Consider the following 18,681-nt stretch of genomic DNA (forward strand, 5'->3'; position numbering starts at 1 on the left):
GGATAATCCTATGCCATTCACTGATCTCTTTGGTTATGTAATTCGGTTTGGGTTTAGAAATTAAGGAGCTTAATGTTCATGTAATGGAGATGAAACAAAATGAAGTCCCCTCCCTGCAGCAAATGTCAGTCACACACAGTCACTAGCTGTGTGCAAAGAACCCCATGGCAGAAATTTCTTCACCAACAGAGCTTTGAGCTTTCAACACCCAGGTGAGAGGTAGAAATTCAACAGAGGCAAGTTTTTCTGCCACAGGGGAATGTTGGGACAATGGAACAATGTCAAATGTCAACAGTGACAATGTGGGACAAATGAACTTTTTATCGCTTGGATTTCAACTTGGTCATGCAGCTGTTAAAAGCACAGAGCCTTTTCCAGGAATCAAGATGGCAACCCTAGAAGGAATGAGAACATCAGGAGGCAGAATTCTGAGGATGAGCCAAGGATGTAATTTTAGCTCTGGGCAGTGGCGTCACTAGGGCTCCCAGTATGGGAGGCCAGCACGTCGACTCCATGATGGACCACCTTCCATGCGGTGGACATGGCAATGTGGTGTGTGTGACAACACATCATTTTCCTGCCCCTGTTGTTGTTGTTTTGCTATAACTTTTGATAGAAAAGAGATATTTCAACGTAGTTTGTTTCACTTCATTCTGCATGAAATTACACATCAAATGATACATAACATGGTAAAAAATACAATTTTAACAATTTTGACCAGTAGTGGAGTCACCCCCCTGTGCGCATCACCTGGTGTGGCCCATAACCCCCACACCCCCTTGTGACGTCACTGGCTCTGGGCGCTCAATGGTCAATACGAGAAATAAAGAACAATTGTAATAAACATGAATTTTACTTAGGTAGCAAACTACCACCCCAGCACCCAGATTAAGTAGTGCTTGGGTCACTCCCTAATAAAAATAATTGGAATCCATACAGACATCCATAAAGACATCAAATGAAGTCTACTTCTTTCAATGTTTAGAGTAGCCTGTGATTGGGGATGAAAGATTTCTAATGGCAGCCAGGTATGAAGCATGTGATTGGACCAGTTGTCCTTGGTGACCATGCAAGTGTTGAAATGGATTCTAGTCTAAAAGAATTTATGCTGAAATAAGTTTATTAGTCTTTAAACTGCATCAGGGTCTCTTTGTTGCAACAGTCCTTGTTTGGCACTTCACACCTCATCCCCAGGTGCAAGGGTGTGGCAACAGGATGCAGGTATCTTGCTGTCTTGAGTGCTGCCAGACACTTCTGGTGGGCCAATATGAGATACAGGAAACTGGATTAATGGGGCTCTCCTGATGTTCATAGCTTGCAGTAGGTTGACTGAGATTATTGCTTCAGGCACAGATTGTCAGGTCTGCTGCTGTAACCACTCCTCCTCCTCCAATAATTAAAGAAAGAAAACAAAGCAGAAGCATTGAGGATAGGGGTACAGAAGGTCTCTGACATCAGACAAGCTTCACCTGATGAAATTCCCTCTTCCACACAATTGTTAAAGATCCAGGAGCCCTTACGTTGAAAGGTTGGCCACCCCTGCTGTAGAAAGAGTGTCAGGAGCAGGGAGACAGAAGCAGGTAGCGGGCCAATCTACATCCACTAAAACTGAGTGGTGGGAGAGAGAACAGGCAGAAGAAAATATTTCTTTACCCAGTGTGCAATTAATCTGTGGCACTCCTTGCCACAGGATGTGGTGATAACACCTGAAGGCCTAGAGGCCTTTAAAAGGGGATTGGACAGATTTATGGAGGAAAAGTCCATCACACATTACAAGCCATGATGGGTATGTGCAACCTCTTGGTTTTAGAAGTAGGCTACCTCAGAATGCCAGGTGCAAGGGATCGGCCCCAGGATGCAGGTTTCTTGTTGTCTTTTGTGCTTCCTGAGGCATCTGTTGGGGGCCACTGTGAGGCACAGGAAGCTCGACTAGATGGGCCTTTGGCCTGATCCAGTGGGGCTCTTCTTATGTTCTCACTGCCTGAGGTAAGTGCCTCAGTAAGCCTCATGGATGGGCCAGCCCTTGAACAAGGCCAAATTCACTGGGGAGAGGAAGATAGAGGGAATTCCCATTGCTCATTCCTGCTGCAGATCCGGCCATCTGATCCCAGGGATTCAGTTACAGCCTCTTTAAAAATAGGTAATGATGGCTAGTTTCTAAAAAGGGAGGTGACAAGACTTCAAACCTGCCTGAGACCCACAGCCTCGTCTCAAAAGTGGAGCTTTGCTGTGGTTTCCAAGTTGGCACAGGGAATGAATTCTGAACCTTCGCTTTATGATCATTTCACGCATCAGATTAACTCCGGTTGATAAGAAAGCATGACTTACGAGTTCACCAGAATTATTCTACCATTGGGTTTGGCTCTTTAGAATACAGTGGTGCAGCTATATTTCACAATGCATCTGAAAACAATTTGTGCAGCTTTGTAAAACAAAGCTTTAATCAGCTCACAGTCTCTAATATACTAGGCTGACCCAAGAGCTGCGGAGCCCAATTGGAAAATTTTTGGCAGGACCCGAGGTTCACGGCAAAGGTCTGTAGAATCTTAGAGATAAGAAATAAAATTTATTGTAGAATTTATGTCTATATAATGGAATGGAAAGCAATCAAAATTCGCACTTAAAAAATGCATGTGGGTTAAAGGACCAAATGGATCTCAGCAATTTAAATTGCATCCAATCAAGCCTACAAGTAAGAACATAAGAACATAAGAACAGCCCCACTGGATCAGGCCATAGGCCCATCTAGTCCAGCTTCCTGTATCTCACAGCGACCCCACCAAATGCCCCAGGGAGCACACCAGATAACCTCATCCTGGTGCTCTCCCTTGCATCTGACATAGCCCATTTCTAAAATCAGGAGGTTGCACATTCACATCATGGCTTGTAACCCGTAATGGATTTTTCCTCCAGAAACTTGTCCAATCCCCTTTTAAAGGCATCCAGGCCAGATGCCATCACCACATCCTGTGGCAAGGAGTTCCACAGACCAACCACACACTGAGTAAAGAAATATTTTCTTTTGTCTGTCCTCCCAACACTCAATTTTAGTGGATGTCCCCTGTTTCTGGTGTTATGTGAGAGTGTAAAGAGCATCTCTCTATCCACTTTATCCTTCCCATGCATAATTTTGTATGTCTCAATCATGTCCCCCCTCAGGCGCCTCTTTTCTAGGCTGAAGAGGCCCAAACGCTGTAGCCTTTCCTCGTAAGGAAGGTGCCCCAACCCCGTAATCATCTTAGTCGCTCTCTTTTGCACCTTTTCCATTTCCACTATGTCCTTTTTTGATGTGGCGACCAGAACTGGACACAATACTCCAGGTGTGGCCTTACCATCGATTTGTACAACGGCATTATAATATTATTTATTTGATTTTTCTCTGTAAACCGCTTTGTGAACTTTTAGTTGAAAAGCGGTATATAAATACAGTTAATAATAATAATAATAATAATAATAATATTAGCTGTTTTGTTCTCAATACCTTTTCTAATGATCCCAAGCATAGAATTGGCCTTCTTTACTGCCAAACAGTAAACAAACAAAATGTGTAGATGACCTTTGAAAAGCCAGTAGTTACAAAACCATTTGTTTTGTGAATGATTGAGTAAAAATATTAATTTTGTTTAGGAAAAAAAAATTAAAAATGTCCATTGCAATTTGCTTTTTATATGCATTTGACAAGACCAGATTACTGTAATTTGGAGGTGGCTCCTTAGGCTCAGGGCCCAGTTGGGAGCAATTGGTCCAATTGTCTTAAAGTTGGCCCTGTGACCCAAGACCTCTGGGCACCTGTGTGCCAAATGCCACAGCCCCCTTACATGGTGCTTTGCCAGCCACCACCTTTTCCCAATTCCTGTTTCAAAGAGGAAGTGAGAGACAGAGCAGAGTATGGCGGAGGAGAGAGTGGTGGGCTACAGTGCTGCTGACTATCCTCTCCTCCATTCCCTGTTCTTCTGCAAAACCAAGAACCAGGAAGAGTGGTGGCAGAGGTGGGCAGACACCTGCGGCCAATCTAGGTGCAGAGGCAACTGCCTTGCTGGGTCTCATTGGAGATCTGGCCCTGTCACTATTGTTCACATGTGCACAAAGCCTGGAGATTCTTTGTCCAGAGAGAGAAGAATGGTCTATGAGTGAGGAACCCCTTTTGAATATATAATCATAGAGCTGGAAGGGACACAAAAGGTCATCTAGTTCAACCCCCAGCCTGTAACAGGAAATCTTCATAGAGTAGTCATCTTCAACCTTTTTTGTGCCATTACCCCAATAAATAAAGTATGAGACTGGAGAACCATCATTGATCCCTCCCCCTCCCAGGACCCTAGCTGCCCACTCTCACTGTAACCAAATATTTTTATTAGAGAGAGCAGAAAAAGTTACCATGAAGCCTGGCATTAGTGCTATTTTAGCACAATTGCTAAGAACCTGGGGAGGACTGGGATACCATTTCCAGGTACCTTAATGTGTAGACCAGATGCCCCTCCCTTTACCTGGTGATGCTCTAGTCAAGCAGTCTTCAACCTTCTTCATTCCTACAAGTCGAGGTTTCCACAACCTCACAACTGAGGTCGTGAAGCTTCATGACCCCATCGGGTCACTACCCCAAGCAGGGCCTCTGAGATGAATTTTATCAGGGGGTACAAAGTTTATTTTGGGACCCTTCCCAAAGAGGGAGGGGGTGAAACAGAGTGGGGGGTGGTGATGGGGCTGGGCAGAATGGGGGCAAAACAGGCAGGGGGAAAGCCAGAATTGTCTTTGGAGCCCAGGTCTACCAGTCTTCCCAATGCAGAGCTCAGGTCTACCTACCTACCTAGTGTTGGCAGCTAGATACAGTAATATGGAAAACCAAACAAACTCTAAGTTTCTCTAATATCTTTTAAATATAGAAAATCAGTGTCATTGTACTTAGGCTTACTCTAGAATGGAAAGTGTCCTGTGTACACCAAAACCAACTTCCACAGTAGCTGCAGTCCTACAGCTGTGTCACTGAGTTCCTATACAGGGTGACCCCAAAGTAGGTGGACAGTAGGTGGAATAAATGTTATCATTTACTATCCACCTACTTTTGGGTCATTCTGTACATTCCTTCATGGTTAGCAGATCCACAAGCCAAAGAGCTACTGTAGAAGATCAGTTTTCTCCCAGATGTGACTTTTTAAGGAATACATGCATTTCTGGGCCTGGCTTATAGCAGTTATCACTGCCACGAGCCCACAATAATACTCCCAGCATCCCATGTGGGCAGTGAGTTTGAGTGGGATTGGAAAATGTAAGACCCCAGGAAATTTCTGGGCCCGCTCCTTTGGCTCCAGGGCCCCCTTTTTGACCCTGGGCCCGAGTACAAATTACCCCCTTTAACCTAGGCCTCTCCTAGGCCCTGACCCCAAGGTTGAAGAACACCATGCAAGAGCATCTCCAGCAAGTGCCTGTTGAGCCTCTGCTGGACAGTCTCCAGTGAGGGAGAAGCCAGCATATCCTCTCTTGCAGTTTGTCCCCATTGGATCTAGTTCTCCTCTCAGAGGCAGGTGAGAACAAATTTGACCCTTCTTCCCTATGACAGCCCTTCAGGTAACTGAAGAGCGCTGTCATATCCCCCCTCAGCCTTCTCTTCTCCAGGCTGAACATACCAAGTTCTTTGGAGGGCTTGTTCTCCAGCCCTCTGATCATCCTTGTTGCTCTTCTCTGACATCCTTCCAGTTTGGCTGCATCTTTTTTAAAGTGAGATGCCCAGAACTCTTGACAGAAGCAGTTTGCTTCGGGCACTGACTGAGCATTTCTGATTCAGAAAGCAATGCAGGGGAACAAGCTTTCTGCAAAAAAGCCAGAAATGAAGCCGAAGCATCAAAATAAGAGCAACAAATATATCCAAAGCCGCACTGCATGCTGCAATGGCTGGTTCTTTTTTATGGCTTCCAGTGCCCTCTAGTGGCCTTCAAGAACAATGTCCAAAGACATCTTGGAGCTGCAGGGCCTTATTGGAAACATTTTTTTGCAGGGCCCCAGGTTCACAGAACATCTGCAACCAAGACTGCCAAAGAGTGTCTACTAGTTCATGACATAAACCCTCTAGTCCCAGGCCAGGTCGTCCATGAGGTCAACTGAGGTTGTTGGCTCTGGTGGCCAATTAGAAGGAGAGGAGCGTGTGCCTCTGTCTGCCCCTAATTTATCAAATGCATTTCTACCCCACCTTTCCCACACAGTACAAGCACCAGCTTCCAGAGGGAAGAGGGAAAAAGAGTAAAAGTGTGGAGGCAGTGGTGTAGCTAAGGGGGTGCAGGGAGTAGCAATTGCACCAGGTAACAAGTTTAGGGGGGCAACAACCTGAGCTTGACACTTGTGGCCAAAATTGTGAAAACCTTGGTATGTACGCATAATACCATCATGTTATATATCAGCGAAAAGGTAATTTAATGCTGAATGCAATGAGACAAACCGTGCTGGAATATCTGTAATCTATCAAATGTTATGGCCAAACTTTGCATTTATTTACTTAATAAATTAAATTTGATTTTGTTGTGGGGGGGGGGGGGGCTACAAAACCTTCTTTGGCCACTGACCCATTTTTCACTTTTTCAAGTGTCTGGGTGTGATGTCACTTCTGGAAGTGATGTCACTTCCGGGGCATCATTTTGCACTCAGCACTGGGCTACACTTTCATTAGCTTCACAGCTGTGTGGCAGAGAGGCGAGTGGTGGGCTACAGTGTCTGGCACTTTTGTCTATCAACTCCTCTGTGCCTCAGTTCCTCTTCAGTTCAGACTTTCCTTTTCAAAACCAAGGAATGGGGGAAGGAGGGAGAAGAGGAGGAGGAGAAGCAACCAGCAGTGTCGCTAAGTCCAGTGATGCCTGGGGCAGTGACGTCATGACACCGCACAATGTTGCGACACCACTTCCGGGTTGTTACTGAGTATGAAGAAGGAAGCGGCTGCAGTGGCCACTCAGTCAGGCCACTGCACCCCTCTTGCCCCAGAGGCTCTCAGCCTCCTCTGGAGGCCCTCGGGGGTGCAGTGGCCATGTCAAGAGGCCACTACGCCAAACACAAAGAGGAGGAGGTTGCAACAACAGCAAAACACAAGATGGCAGCAGCGGCTTTGCAATGTCTCTGCCGCCCTGTTCCTTCCCAGCATTGCAAAGCCACAGAAACACGAGGAGGTGGCGGCGGCTTCTACATGCCTGCATGTGACCATGCTGGTGCTGCTTTTCTCGTCACTGCCATCTTATGTGGCACTCCTTTCCTCATGGCACACAGGGCAACCTGCCCTCTGCTTGCCATGCCACTGGCAGCAGCTAATACAGCACTGGATAAGGAGGGCAACTTTTGGACTGGCACCAGGAGGTCTTGGATAAGCCCTCTTCTCCCATACATTATAGTGCCCTGGGTGCCAAAGGTCGTCTGCAGGCAGGCACCATGGCAATGCCTTTATCCCTCTAAGTAATGAAACCAAACTGTCAGCTTTAATATGTTGGATACATTTTAATTTTTCCCCAAGTTTTTAAAAAAAGATTGTGTGTGAGTTGATAGAGATATATATATAAAAAACGCAACATCACAGTTTCTAAACAATTATTACAATATGCAGAAGCACAACACACCAACTGGGCAGATACTGAAGAATAATCTTCAGTGCATGATGGGAAGGGCAGAGGTAGCGGGCACAGAGAGGGGACTTTGTGCTCACAGAAATATTGAGCTGGGGCTTTTTGTAATGCAACTTCATTGTTTTTAGGCTGGGAGTTTTTGAAGACCCCAGGACAACTAGTCCCCTCCCAGGCCTCTAATCCTTCACCAGCAGCCCTTCCAAGGATAACCTCAGATCATAAATACATTTTTCCCCACTTGGTTCCTCCTCTAGAGGATCTCCCTTTTCATGCTGTACCTTCTTCCCAGCTGATTCTCACAACCACTTTGCCCTGATGGGTCTTTTTTTTTTTTCTTTCTTTCTCCAGTCCAGGTGATATTTTGCCCAAAGTGTGGTCTCACATGGCTTCCATCACAGTGCAAAATTTGCAAGATTGTAAACCTTCAAGAACTGAGCTGAGCAGCAGGGCACCCAGCGACCATCTGACCCCCATGCCAGGAGCTTCATACAACCTCCTTGCAATCAACCAAATGAATTTGGGGTGGGGACAGGGAAGGAGAGAGAAGGTCGAGCCCCAGCATCACTCAAGGAGCTGCCAGCAGGGCCTCTGAGAGGAATTTTATCAGGGGGTACAAAGTTTCTTTTGGGCTCCTTCCCAGAGGGAGGGGGTGAAACAGAGTGGGGGGGTGGCAATGGGATGGGCAGAATGGGGCAAAATAGGCAGGGGGAAAGTGGCAACAGCCAGAATAGTCTTTGGAGTCCAGGTCTACCAGTCTTCCCTATGCAGAGCTCAGGTCTACCTGCCTGCCCGGCATTGGCAGCTAGATACAGCATCCCGCATGGGCAGTGAGCCTGGTTGAGGTTGGAAAATGGAAGATCCCAGGAAAGTTCTGGGGCCCCCCCTTTGGCTCCTGGGTCCCCTTTCTGAACCTGGGCCCGGGTACAAATTACTCCCTTTACCTCATCTCCTCGGCCCTGGCTGCCAGAATCCATTCTTAGAACAGCCAGCACCAAAGCAACGTGGAATGTTTAACTTCATCAATTTGGCTTTAAATATAGTTTTTGCGCTCTGCTCACCCCGGGTGCACCACGCACTCTGACGGCATGAGATGAAGAAGGCAAAAGGGGGAAAAAAATACAATGATATTCTTCTCTGTAACAGTGTCATACATTTCTCTGACCACTGAAGATTTGGGACTACCAGTCTCCAGCAAGTTTCGGTCATAACTTCCTACACAAGAGATATAAATCTGACTATACTTTTAAAGCAACTGAGCATCCAATAGACAGACTAAGGCTGCAATCCTAACCACACTTTCCTGAGAGTAAGCCCCATTGAACAAAATAGGACTTATTTCTGAGTAGACCTGGTTAGGCTTGTATCCTAAGAGCTCATCTGGGATGAAAAGTCACTTGGATATACAGTCCTAGACTCCCCTACAGTATTTTCTCCTGCCAACCACAAACTCTTCATGCATGATTCAACCCCTTCAGAAAAAGCAATGGCCTTCCTTCCATGCCTTTGCAATTTGCAATTGCTCAATCAGGATTTAAGCAGCAGGAAGAGAACATAAATGAAATGCATTTTGCAAAGAGCTGCTTATTCCATATCAGAAGATAACAAGAAGCGTCCCTCTATTTTCAGATAGGGAATTTGGGAAAAGAGTTTGTTAAAACCTGACAAAAAAAAGGCCATATGCTCACAGATCACTAGAAAGATTTGCAATTTCATAGTAGTGAAGGAAAAGGTGGGGAGGGGGGTGGAGTGACCCATTCCACTTGAGGCTTCAGGGTGTAGGTAGAGGGGGAATCTCAGACAGCAAAAGGAAAGAACACACTGGAAATGCCATTAAGGGGAACATCTGAGGAGTATAGAGTGTCAGAACTAAGAGATTTTCCCTGATCCAGGGATTTACAGTCAAGATTATGGGAAATGATTCTTGGGGAATACAAGATCTTGCAGTTGTTGGGTCATGGATTCAGGCAGGCCATTAAAAGGTTAATTTACTGGCATGTTCTTGGGAAGAAAAGGAGATAATTTAGGCAGAAAAATCCAAATCTGAGAGGGCTATGGAGATTTTAAGAATGTCGCCTATACATAGACAATGTCCCATGGACATTTTGTCCCATGGACAACTGACAATGGGCTGTGGAAGGAACTGACATTTTGAACATCAAGAAGGCTACACTGGGATTCAACTAGGCCAAGGAGGCCATGCAAAACAGAGCATGCTTTGCCTCTGGGAGTGGAGCCTGCAGCTCTGAGAAGGGGTAAGGAGATGGAAGGTTGGTCAGGGGAGGGAAGGATTAGGTCGGGTTCTCCTCCTATTTCTGCATATCACACTGCAGCAAGAGAACAATCGAGGGGTCGCTCTTGGCCGCTTCCTTGAACTCCTCCAGAGTGATCTGGTCATCTTTGTCCTTGTCCATCTTGGTGAAGATCTTGTCGACGCGCTGCTGGGGCGTCAGTCCATCTTGGTTCATTCTCATCATGATAACCGTACCCACCATTTTGTAGATTGCCTGGAGAGTAAAGGACAAAGGAGGAAGGGCTAAGAGTTTTGATTGTTAGCTACTGTCATGTCCACACCCGTTGGAATTTGGGTGCAACAACACTTGCAGGGGCAGTGTATTGTCCAGAAACTGGACGCCCCTTTCCTGCCCTTTACGGTACCTGTAGGAGGAGTGCTCCTTCATGTAAATTCCTCTCTCCTACATGTCTCTCTCTCTCCCCCTCTCCCTGATTGCTGGAGAAGGATGCAGACTCCTAAGTCATGTCTCCTAATGGTGCACATCCATGCAAAGAGCACAGATATAGGGTTCCCTATTCCATAAGTAGTTGAAACCTCCAATTTTAAGACGTGTGTGCTTCAGAAACTATAAGTAAATGTGTTTCTTTTTCAGTAGAAACTACCTCTGCTCCTACGTGTGTTTACTGATAACAGCAAGCTATTTCTTTACTCAGTATGTAATTAATCTTTGGAACTCCTTGCCACAGAATGTGGTGGTGACATCTGGCCTAGATGCCTTTAAAAGGAGATTGGACAGATTTATGGAGAAAAATATTCATTACAGGTTACAAGCCATGATGGGTGAATGAAACCTCCTAGTTCTAGAAGTAGGCTATCTCTGAATGCCAGATGCAAGGGAGTGGCAATAGGATACAGGTACCTGAGGCATCTAGTGGGTCACTGTGAGATATAGGAAGCTGGACTAGATTGGCCTGATCCATTGTGGGTCTTCTTATATTAACTAGCTAGTGGTGGAACTTCCCATAGGAAAAGAGTACTTCTGCCAGTTTCTTGGCTTGCTAGAACCTTGGAACTCACTTTTCCAATAACCATCAGTCACAATAGCAGGCCCACCTATTTCACATCAAGGTGCCATGTCACTCTCTATGCCAATGGTTCCCAAAATGTTTCAACTAGTGGCTCCCTTGACCTACTGGGCCATTGGCCACTGCTCTCCATTAGGGCAACAATTCTATACATTGTACAGGGCAGCGGGTTTTTTGCAAGGATTCTGCTGCCCCCCCCCAGCTGGTTCCCAGGGAGCCACAGCTCATTGTGTGGGAACCACTGCCCTATGGGATCAGCTGCTCCAAGTTGTAATGGAAATGTGCTAGATTTGAGGAGATAGGGTGTGGTGTCAACAGTGGTCCCTTGCTCTAGCAAGTCTGGGAAGCATGGGGTTAACAGCAGAGCCTTAGATTGTAGTGCATGTGCTGCACAGCTGCAGTCACTTAGAGGAAACAAGGCCCTCTAAGGATAAAAGCAGCACCTGGAGGCAGGAGAGTTTGGTGGGTGTAGAAGGAAGGAGTTTGGAGAGAGCAGAAGGTTGGAGGACAGAGAGAGGACTAGCTGACAGGCAGACTGCCTGACAGACTACTGGACCTTCTGAATGACCAATGGACTGATGGACAAATGGATGGATGGACTACAGAGGACTGCTGGACCAGGGACAGCTGGAGACAGCAGGAGGCCATGGTGTCTCCAAGCATGGTGGAGAGCTGAGGGGGCGGTGATGTACATAGAAGAACTGCTGCTTTAAAAACCTGGAGGAGGAACTCTGCAGCCTCACAGGAAAGCTACCCACTGGTTACCTTCCTGTTGGCCCTGGGGTTCAGTAGTTTTGTATGCTACTAGAGCAGGCTGGGGTTTGAGCCAGGGGAACTAATTTGCTTCAGGTGGGCATAAGTTCTCTAGATGAAGCTTGGAAAGGGGGTTTGGCAAAACACAAGGTCCAACCTTCCTCCCACTTCAAGATTTTTGAAGTTGGGGTATATCCAGGTGGGACTTATCTCATAGGGCAAGTGGGGTCTGTCAGCATGTAGGTGCCCTGGGGGGAGAGCTATTGCTGTTCCTCAGAGATGCTTTCTCTGCAATGCTAAAAGGACAGAAGATGCTCTGCATGCCAAGGCTGCAGAGAAAACCCCCACCCACAGAGGTGGCCTCTGCTCCAGTACCTCAATGATCTCCAGCATCTCCAAGCGTGTTATTTTGCCATCACCATCCAGGTCGTACATCTCAAAGGCCCAGTTCAGTTTTTGCTCAAAGCTCCCCCTGGAGGTGACAGAGAGGGCGCAAATGAACTCCCGGAAGTCGATGGTCCCATCGCCGTTCTTGTCAAACGTGCGGAAAGCATGCTGGGCAAACTTGGATGCATCACCATAAGGAAAAAACTGCAGGGAGAGAAGGCCAGATATGAGCAGCTGTGACTGAGAAAGATGCTGGCAGCAACCTGGAAGACTGGCTGACCACAGCCATGCAACTAATGCTCAGTATTGCACATCACATGTTTAGCTGTAGGAGTGGAAGCAGGTGCCGCCTTGCCAATCCGCTGCCTGAGGATGCTTCAGTTGGCCTCATGGCTGGGCCGGGTTTCCATCCGCAAATGCTGAGCTCAGCCATGGATAGGGAGGGCCCACTGTATTTATTATCAGAGGGGTAAGGGGGCAGTGGTTCTATTAAAACCAAAAATCCCACACTTCTAGGTTTGCAAAAACTGCACCATGGAGCACAGGAAGGGCCTTCTATTTCCTTTTGCATCGCACCAGCCCTGAGGCGGAGGCAAGCAGTGTCCCCAATTGTGCAGCCCCTGACTCTGCCAATGTGACAGTCTCAACCTATAGCATTACCCAGTGATGCTCACCAGAGCCTTTACACTCCTGCCTCTGCTGCCACTCCTGCCTTTACACTCCTTAATTAGACCACTGGGCCCTGCTCCCACCCACAAAGCATACCTTGATGTAGAGTTGCTGAAATTCTTCCAAGTTGAGGATGCCTGTTGGGCAGTCTTTCAGGAATCCCTTATACCATTGCTTCAGCTCCTGCTCGTTGAATTCAGTGCTCCTGACCAGATCGTCCAGCATCTCTGGAGCCAGTTTGCTATTGTGTTTGCCCATTGCTGGTTCTGGAAAGAGAGAGCAACACACCAGTGGTGCAAAGATTCTGGATCGACCTGATCGACACCAACCCTGAATAGGAAGAACCAAGACAAAATGAATGTGTGAAGGGGTTGCAGAAAGAGATGAGAATGGGAGTCACACTAGCTGACTCCACACACACCCTCTATGGCAGGGTGTCAAACATAAGGCCCGGGGGCTGGATGCAGCCCGCGGAAGCTTTTTATCCAGCCCTCAGGCTCTCAGCTGTTGAGTAGTGCTGAGGTGTTACTGCTGAAAGGGCAACCCCCACGAAAATTGGGCTCTCTCATATCTTGAAATATGATAAAGTTTTGCGTATTTTCTCTTCTGTCATTTGTAGTTCATGAATTCCTAAGTGAGAAAAAGTGCTAATTTTGGGTTATGAGTTGTTTAATGACATCACTTCCTGCCTAACCATATCACTTCTGGCCCTCAGCAGGCCTCATGAACGCCATATGGCCCTCGATATGAAACGAGTTTCACACCTCTGCTCTATGGATTGATAGGGGCATACAAACCAACATCCACATGCTCTGAAAGCATCATCCCACATGCACTTATTCTTATATGTTTGACCCATAGATGGAATCAAAGTCTGGCCAGGTCGGGCCAAGGATCCAGACCCATCAGACGGCCCACCTGGCATGACTAATCCATGAATCCTCAATAGTGGTGGTCATAAGAGCAGCTAATGCAATATCACGGGAAGGGACTACAGAAGCTCCAGTGCAGGGCTTTGCCCCAGGCTCCCCTCCAGACCCAGTGCCAGCACTGGTTTGACCATCTATAGAGGAACTGAAAAAGGTGCAAAAGAGAGTGACCAAAATGATTACTGGGCTGCAGCACCTCCCTAATGAGGAAAGGCTACAGTGTTTGGAACTCTTCAGCTGATAGGAAAAAAAGGGGCCTGAGAGGGGACATGTTTGAAACTTACAAAGTTATGTACGGGATGGATAGAGTGGATGTTCTTTTCCCTCTCGCACAACACCAGAACCAGGGACACCCACTGAGTGGCAGGAGAGTTAAGACAGACAAAAGAAGATATTTCTTTACCCAGCATGTAATCAATCTGTGGAACTCCTTGCCACAGTATGTGGTGATGGTATCTGGCCTAGATGCCTGTAAAAGGAGACTGGACATGTTTTTGGAGGAAAAGTCAATCACTGTATATAGCCATCGCAAGTCATGACAACTATATGCAACCTCAGGGTTTTAGAGGTAGTCTATCTCTGAATGCCAGGTGCAAGGAGTGGCACCAGGATGCAGGTATCTTGTTGCCTTGAGTGCTCTCTGAGACATCTGGTGGGCCGCTGTGTGATACAGGAAGCTGGACTAGGTGGACTTTTGGCCTGATCCAGCAGGCTCTTCTTATCTACACAGTTTGTTTTGCAGGTAGAAAAACAGAATCTCCTCAATAAGACCCCCTAGCACCTGAAGTTCTGTGTCAAACACATCTCCCTATGGTGTAGGGGCAAATGCTGCTCCCCCTTACCTAGTAGAGTACCAGCAACCTACTCCTGCTCCCTGGATTCAAAAGTGACATTGGGAATGGAGTAGAAGTGGAAGTATTGCAGAAAAGGAGAGTGATGGGCTTGAGTGCCAGACATGATCCCTTCCACACTTCTTCTTCTACTCTATCCCCCTCATTTTCAAATCCAGGGAGTTGCAGAGATGGGAGTGGGCAGACCCTGGCAGGCCAGTGCCTGAAGCAACCACCTCACAGCCCAATCCTATTGAAGGGTAGAAACAACTATTCACTCACTCTGTAGCCACATCAGATGACATGTACAAAAGAGTGGTTAGAGAGGGCTGCCATCCAAGCCAGGTTATGTTTATGATCTCTCTCTCTCTCTCTCTCTCTCTCACACACAGAGAGAGAGAGAGAGAGAGAGAGAGAGAGAGAGGGGGGGGGGCATTTTTGAAAGGAATTAATTCCATGCTGATTGATATGGAGAGAGGGCACAAAACTTTTGATTCAGTGGGGAAAAATACCTGCTGTGTCTACAAGGTCAGTCATGTTCACTCACCTTTCTGAGCCAGCCCCAAGAAAAACCACACCGGTCACTTTGCAATCAGTTACAGGAGCTGTCAGTTGCTTACAGGTTTTTATTATTATTATTATTTTAAATTCCCTTGGAAGGAAGCCCAGCTTAGAATGAGGTTTCTCTCACTAGGCTTGCCTAGACATCTGGAAAACATTTCACGGTTAGTCACTCTATTTCCTTGAAAGCCAGAATACTGTAGTGGTTCGGGAGTTGGATTTAAGGTCTGGAAGATCCCAGTTCAAGTCCCCGCTGAGCCACGAAGCTTCCTAAATGACTTTGGGCTAGTCGCTATCTCTCAGCCTTGCCTACCTCACAGGGCTGTTGCGAGGACAAAAGGAGGGGAGGAACTATGTGCACTACCCTGAGCTTCTTGGAAGAAGGGCAGTATAAATGTGAAAAATAAACAAACAGCTCATTCTGATGAAGGTAGCAGAGAGGGCACTCGTAAGAAGCACCCTTGCCTTGCAAAGGGGGAGAATGTTATATATGAAGTTGCCCCCATAATCCCAAGCTTGCTCAGGGTAGGAAGTCCCCATTAAAAAGTAAAAAAGGAAGGTGTGTCTTAGTCTGTATGCCCTTAGAGCAGTGTTTCTCAAACTGTGGGTTTGGATCCACTAGGTGGGTCATGAGTCTATTTCAGGTGGGTCCCCATTCATTTCAATATTTTATTTTTAATATATTAGCCTTGATGCTACCATTGGATGTGACTGCATTTGGGGAAAGGTTACCGACCTGTACTTTTAACAAGTTACTATGTATATTCTTTCAACAATGATAGTAAATGGGACTTACTCTTGGGTAAGTGTGGGTAGGATTGCAGCCTTTGAAATCAGCTGCAATTGAAATTGCAAAATTTCAATTTTCCTGCTTGATGATGTCACCTCCGGTAATGACATCACTTCCGGTGGGTCCGGACAGATTCTCATTCTAAAAAGTGAGTCCTGGTGCTAAATGTGTGAGAACCACTGCCTTAGAGCCCAATCCTATGTATGCCTACTCAGAAGTAAATCCATTATACATTTAAGCCATTGGGCTTAAACCCCTCCCCCCCAGTAAATATGGCTAGGACTGTGGCCTTAATGTAACAAAGTCAACCACATAGGAGCCCTTCAGCTAACCAAGCCTTAAGCGATCCAGCCCAAATGCCACAGACCCAGGGTGCAATCCTAACCACACTTTTCTTCAAGTAATCCCCATTGAACAAAATAGGACTTACTTCTGAGCAGACCTGGTTAGGATTGTGCCCCCAGTTCCTCAGACGGAACAGGTCTGAGCATGAATGGAATGCATTCCTTTGAAATGCATTCCATGCATTTTCTGTATGGAACGCATTCCTTTGAAAAACCACAGCACATCTGATTCCATCGGGACCAGAAGTGCAACTAGATGAGATGGTAAGACATCTGTGGTTGGATCTCTGTTGATTTTCTGAATAGCAAATGCAGCTATGTTATAAACAGTAGAGACCTGCTACTCCCAAACTCACCTCAAGATCAAGGGTGTTAAACGTAAGGCCCACAGGCTGGAGGCAGCCCTTGGAAGCTCTTTATCCTGCCCTTGGGCTCTCCCAGGACCACCTCCAGCTGTTCTCAGCTGCTGAGCTGTCATTGCTGAAAGGGCAGCCCGCATGATAACTGGGCTGTCCCATATCTTGAAAATATGATCAAGATTTGCGCATTTTCTCTTCTGTTGTTGGCAGCTAATGAATTTCTAAATGAGAAAAAAGTGCTTATTTCTGCTTAGTGACATCACATCCTGCTTAATGACATCACTCCTGACCCTCAGAAGTGAATGCTATTCGACCCGCTGTATGAAACTAGTTGGACACTCCTGTGCTAGACAGAAGCATGAATCATCCAGCAGTCCTGTCAATCACCAGATTGCCCCTGTATACTTCAAGCCACCCATGCCACAGGACAATGACCATTGCTAGCAGAGTGGGCCACACCAGGTGATTCAAATGAGCATCCTAAGGAGCTCCCCTTCCTCTGCTACCCAGTTGAACAGGTTGCACAGGCACAAGATAAAATCCCCCACTGCAAATCAGTACGAGCTCCCACACAACCTTGGCAATTACCGGCTGGTTAACTGAGCAGCAGATGGCAGATTGGAAGACACTTGTGTGATCTTTGCATGGTGCTCTTTAAAAATTCCTTTACTTACAGGCACAGGAAAGCTGGAACATTGGCTTAGAGAGGTCCCACCCGGATGATGCTCTTGCAAAAAAGCACAACACTTCAGAAACTGTGACACTGCTATCTTATCCATACTTATACAGAAGTAGTTCCAACTGCATTCAGTGGGGGCTTACTCCCAAGCAAGTGTGCACAGGACCACAACCTTGACCTTCATGCTTGCAATAGCCCACTGCTGCAAGTCCTTACAGGAGGCCACAGTCCTAAGCACCCTTACTTGGCTTATGAGAAATCATCAGGCTATAAGAGAATGCTACTAAATCCTACTAAGTGCTAGCTGGTACAAAGCAAGTGTGCCAACCCTCCTCCACTCTCCGGACATGGACTCTATGCCTCTATAATGCATTGGCTTTTTAGGCAGCTGGTGGCATTCTGGTGGCTTATGTTCAGCTTGTGGTCTATTACGACACTTAGATCTTTTTGAGACATTCTGCTTCCAAGCTAGGTATTCCCCATCCTGCTCTTATGCCTCTGATTACTTGTTCCCAGTGGTGTCACTAGGGTTAGTGACACCCGGTGCAGGAGGCCAGCATGTCACTCCCATGATGGACCTTCTCCCAAGCAGTGGGCGGGGCAGTGACCCAGGTGGTGGGCACAGTGATGCACCACTGCCCCGCCCCACTGGTTTTTGGGCTATATCTTTTGATAGAATAGAGATATTCCATTGCGGTTTCTTTCACTGCATTCTGCAGGAAAATACGCATGGAATGATATATGATGGTATTATTAGAAACCACCATTCCAGAACGCGATACCATAGTCTTTCGAGACTGAAGGTTGCCAACAACATTATTAGAAAATATCAAGATTTAAACATTTTTGGCCAGTACAGGTGTCACCTCCCCATGAACGTCACCCAGAGCAAACCATGCCCCCAGCACCCCTCTAGTGATGCAACTGTTTGTTCCTAAATGCTCATCTTTCCATTTGTCTTCACGGAACCATCTTACTTAGTATGGGCCCACTGGCAGAGACTGTCATAAGAACATAAGAACAGCCCCACTGGATCAGGCCATAGGCCCATCTAGTCCAGCTTCCTGTATCTCACAGCGGCCCACCAAATGCCCCAGGGAGCACACCAGATAACAAGAGACCTGCATCCCGGTGCCCTCCCTTGCATCTGGCATTCTGACACAGCCCGTTTCTAAAATCAGGAGGTTGCACATACACATCATGGCTTGTAACCCATAATGGATTTTTCCTCCAGAAACTTGTCCAATCCCCTTTTAAAGGCATCCAGGCCAGATGCCATCACCACATCCTATGGCAAGGAGTTCCACAGACCAACCACATGCTGAGTAAAGAAATATTTTCTTTTGTCTGTTCTAACTCTCCCAAGTTTAGTGGATGTCCCCTGGTTCTGGTATTATGTGAGAGTCTAAAGAGCATCTCCCTATCCACTCTGTCCATCCCCTGCATAATTTTGTATTTCTCAATCAT

General features: G+C 46.7%; 1 protein-coding gene across 2 annotated transcripts; it reads right to left on the minus strand.

Moving 5' to 3' along the window:
• Window positions 1-9,901: 9,901 nt before the first annotated feature.
• On the minus strand, window positions 9,902-12,980 carry HPCAL4 (hippocalcin like 4). 2 transcript variants are annotated; one of them, XM_066638458.1, is made up of 3 exons: window positions 12,819-12,980; window positions 12,042-12,257; window positions 9,902-10,099 (listed from the first exon to the last, which is right to left on the minus strand). In XM_066638458.1, exons 1-3 carry the CDS (start codon window positions 12,978-12,980, stop codon window positions 9,902-9,904), a joined length of 576 nt encoding a protein of 191 aa, XP_066494555.1. The 2 variants fall into 2 exon arrangements, with proteins under 2 accessions (XP_066494555.1, XP_066494556.1); XM_066638459.1 differs by lacking the exon at window positions 12,042-12,257.
• Window positions 12,981-18,681: the final 5,701 nt, after the last annotated feature.

The sequence above is a fragment of the Tiliqua scincoides genome, chromosome 10, assembly GCF_035046505.1.
Source record: "Tiliqua scincoides isolate rTilSci1 chromosome 10, rTilSci1.hap2, whole genome shotgun sequence".
In the NCBI taxonomy this organism is placed as follows: Eukaryota; Metazoa; Chordata; class Lepidosauria; order Squamata; family Scincidae; genus Tiliqua; species Tiliqua scincoides.

Bases quoted from the DNA above. Each gene is read 5' to 3' on its own strand.
- HPCAL4 (XM_066638458.1), bottom strand. From the start codon at position 12,980: ATGGGCAAACACAATAGCAAACTGGCTCCAGAGATGCTGGACGATCTG. The intron at 12,258-12,818 runs GTATGCTTTGTG...CTCTCCCTGCAG, and splicing joins TTCAGCAACTCTACATCAAG to TTTTTTCCTTATGGTGATGC. The intron at 10,100-12,041 runs GTACTGGAGCAG...TTTACTCTCCAG, and splicing joins AGATGCTGGAGATCATTGAG to GCAATCTACAAAATGGTGGG.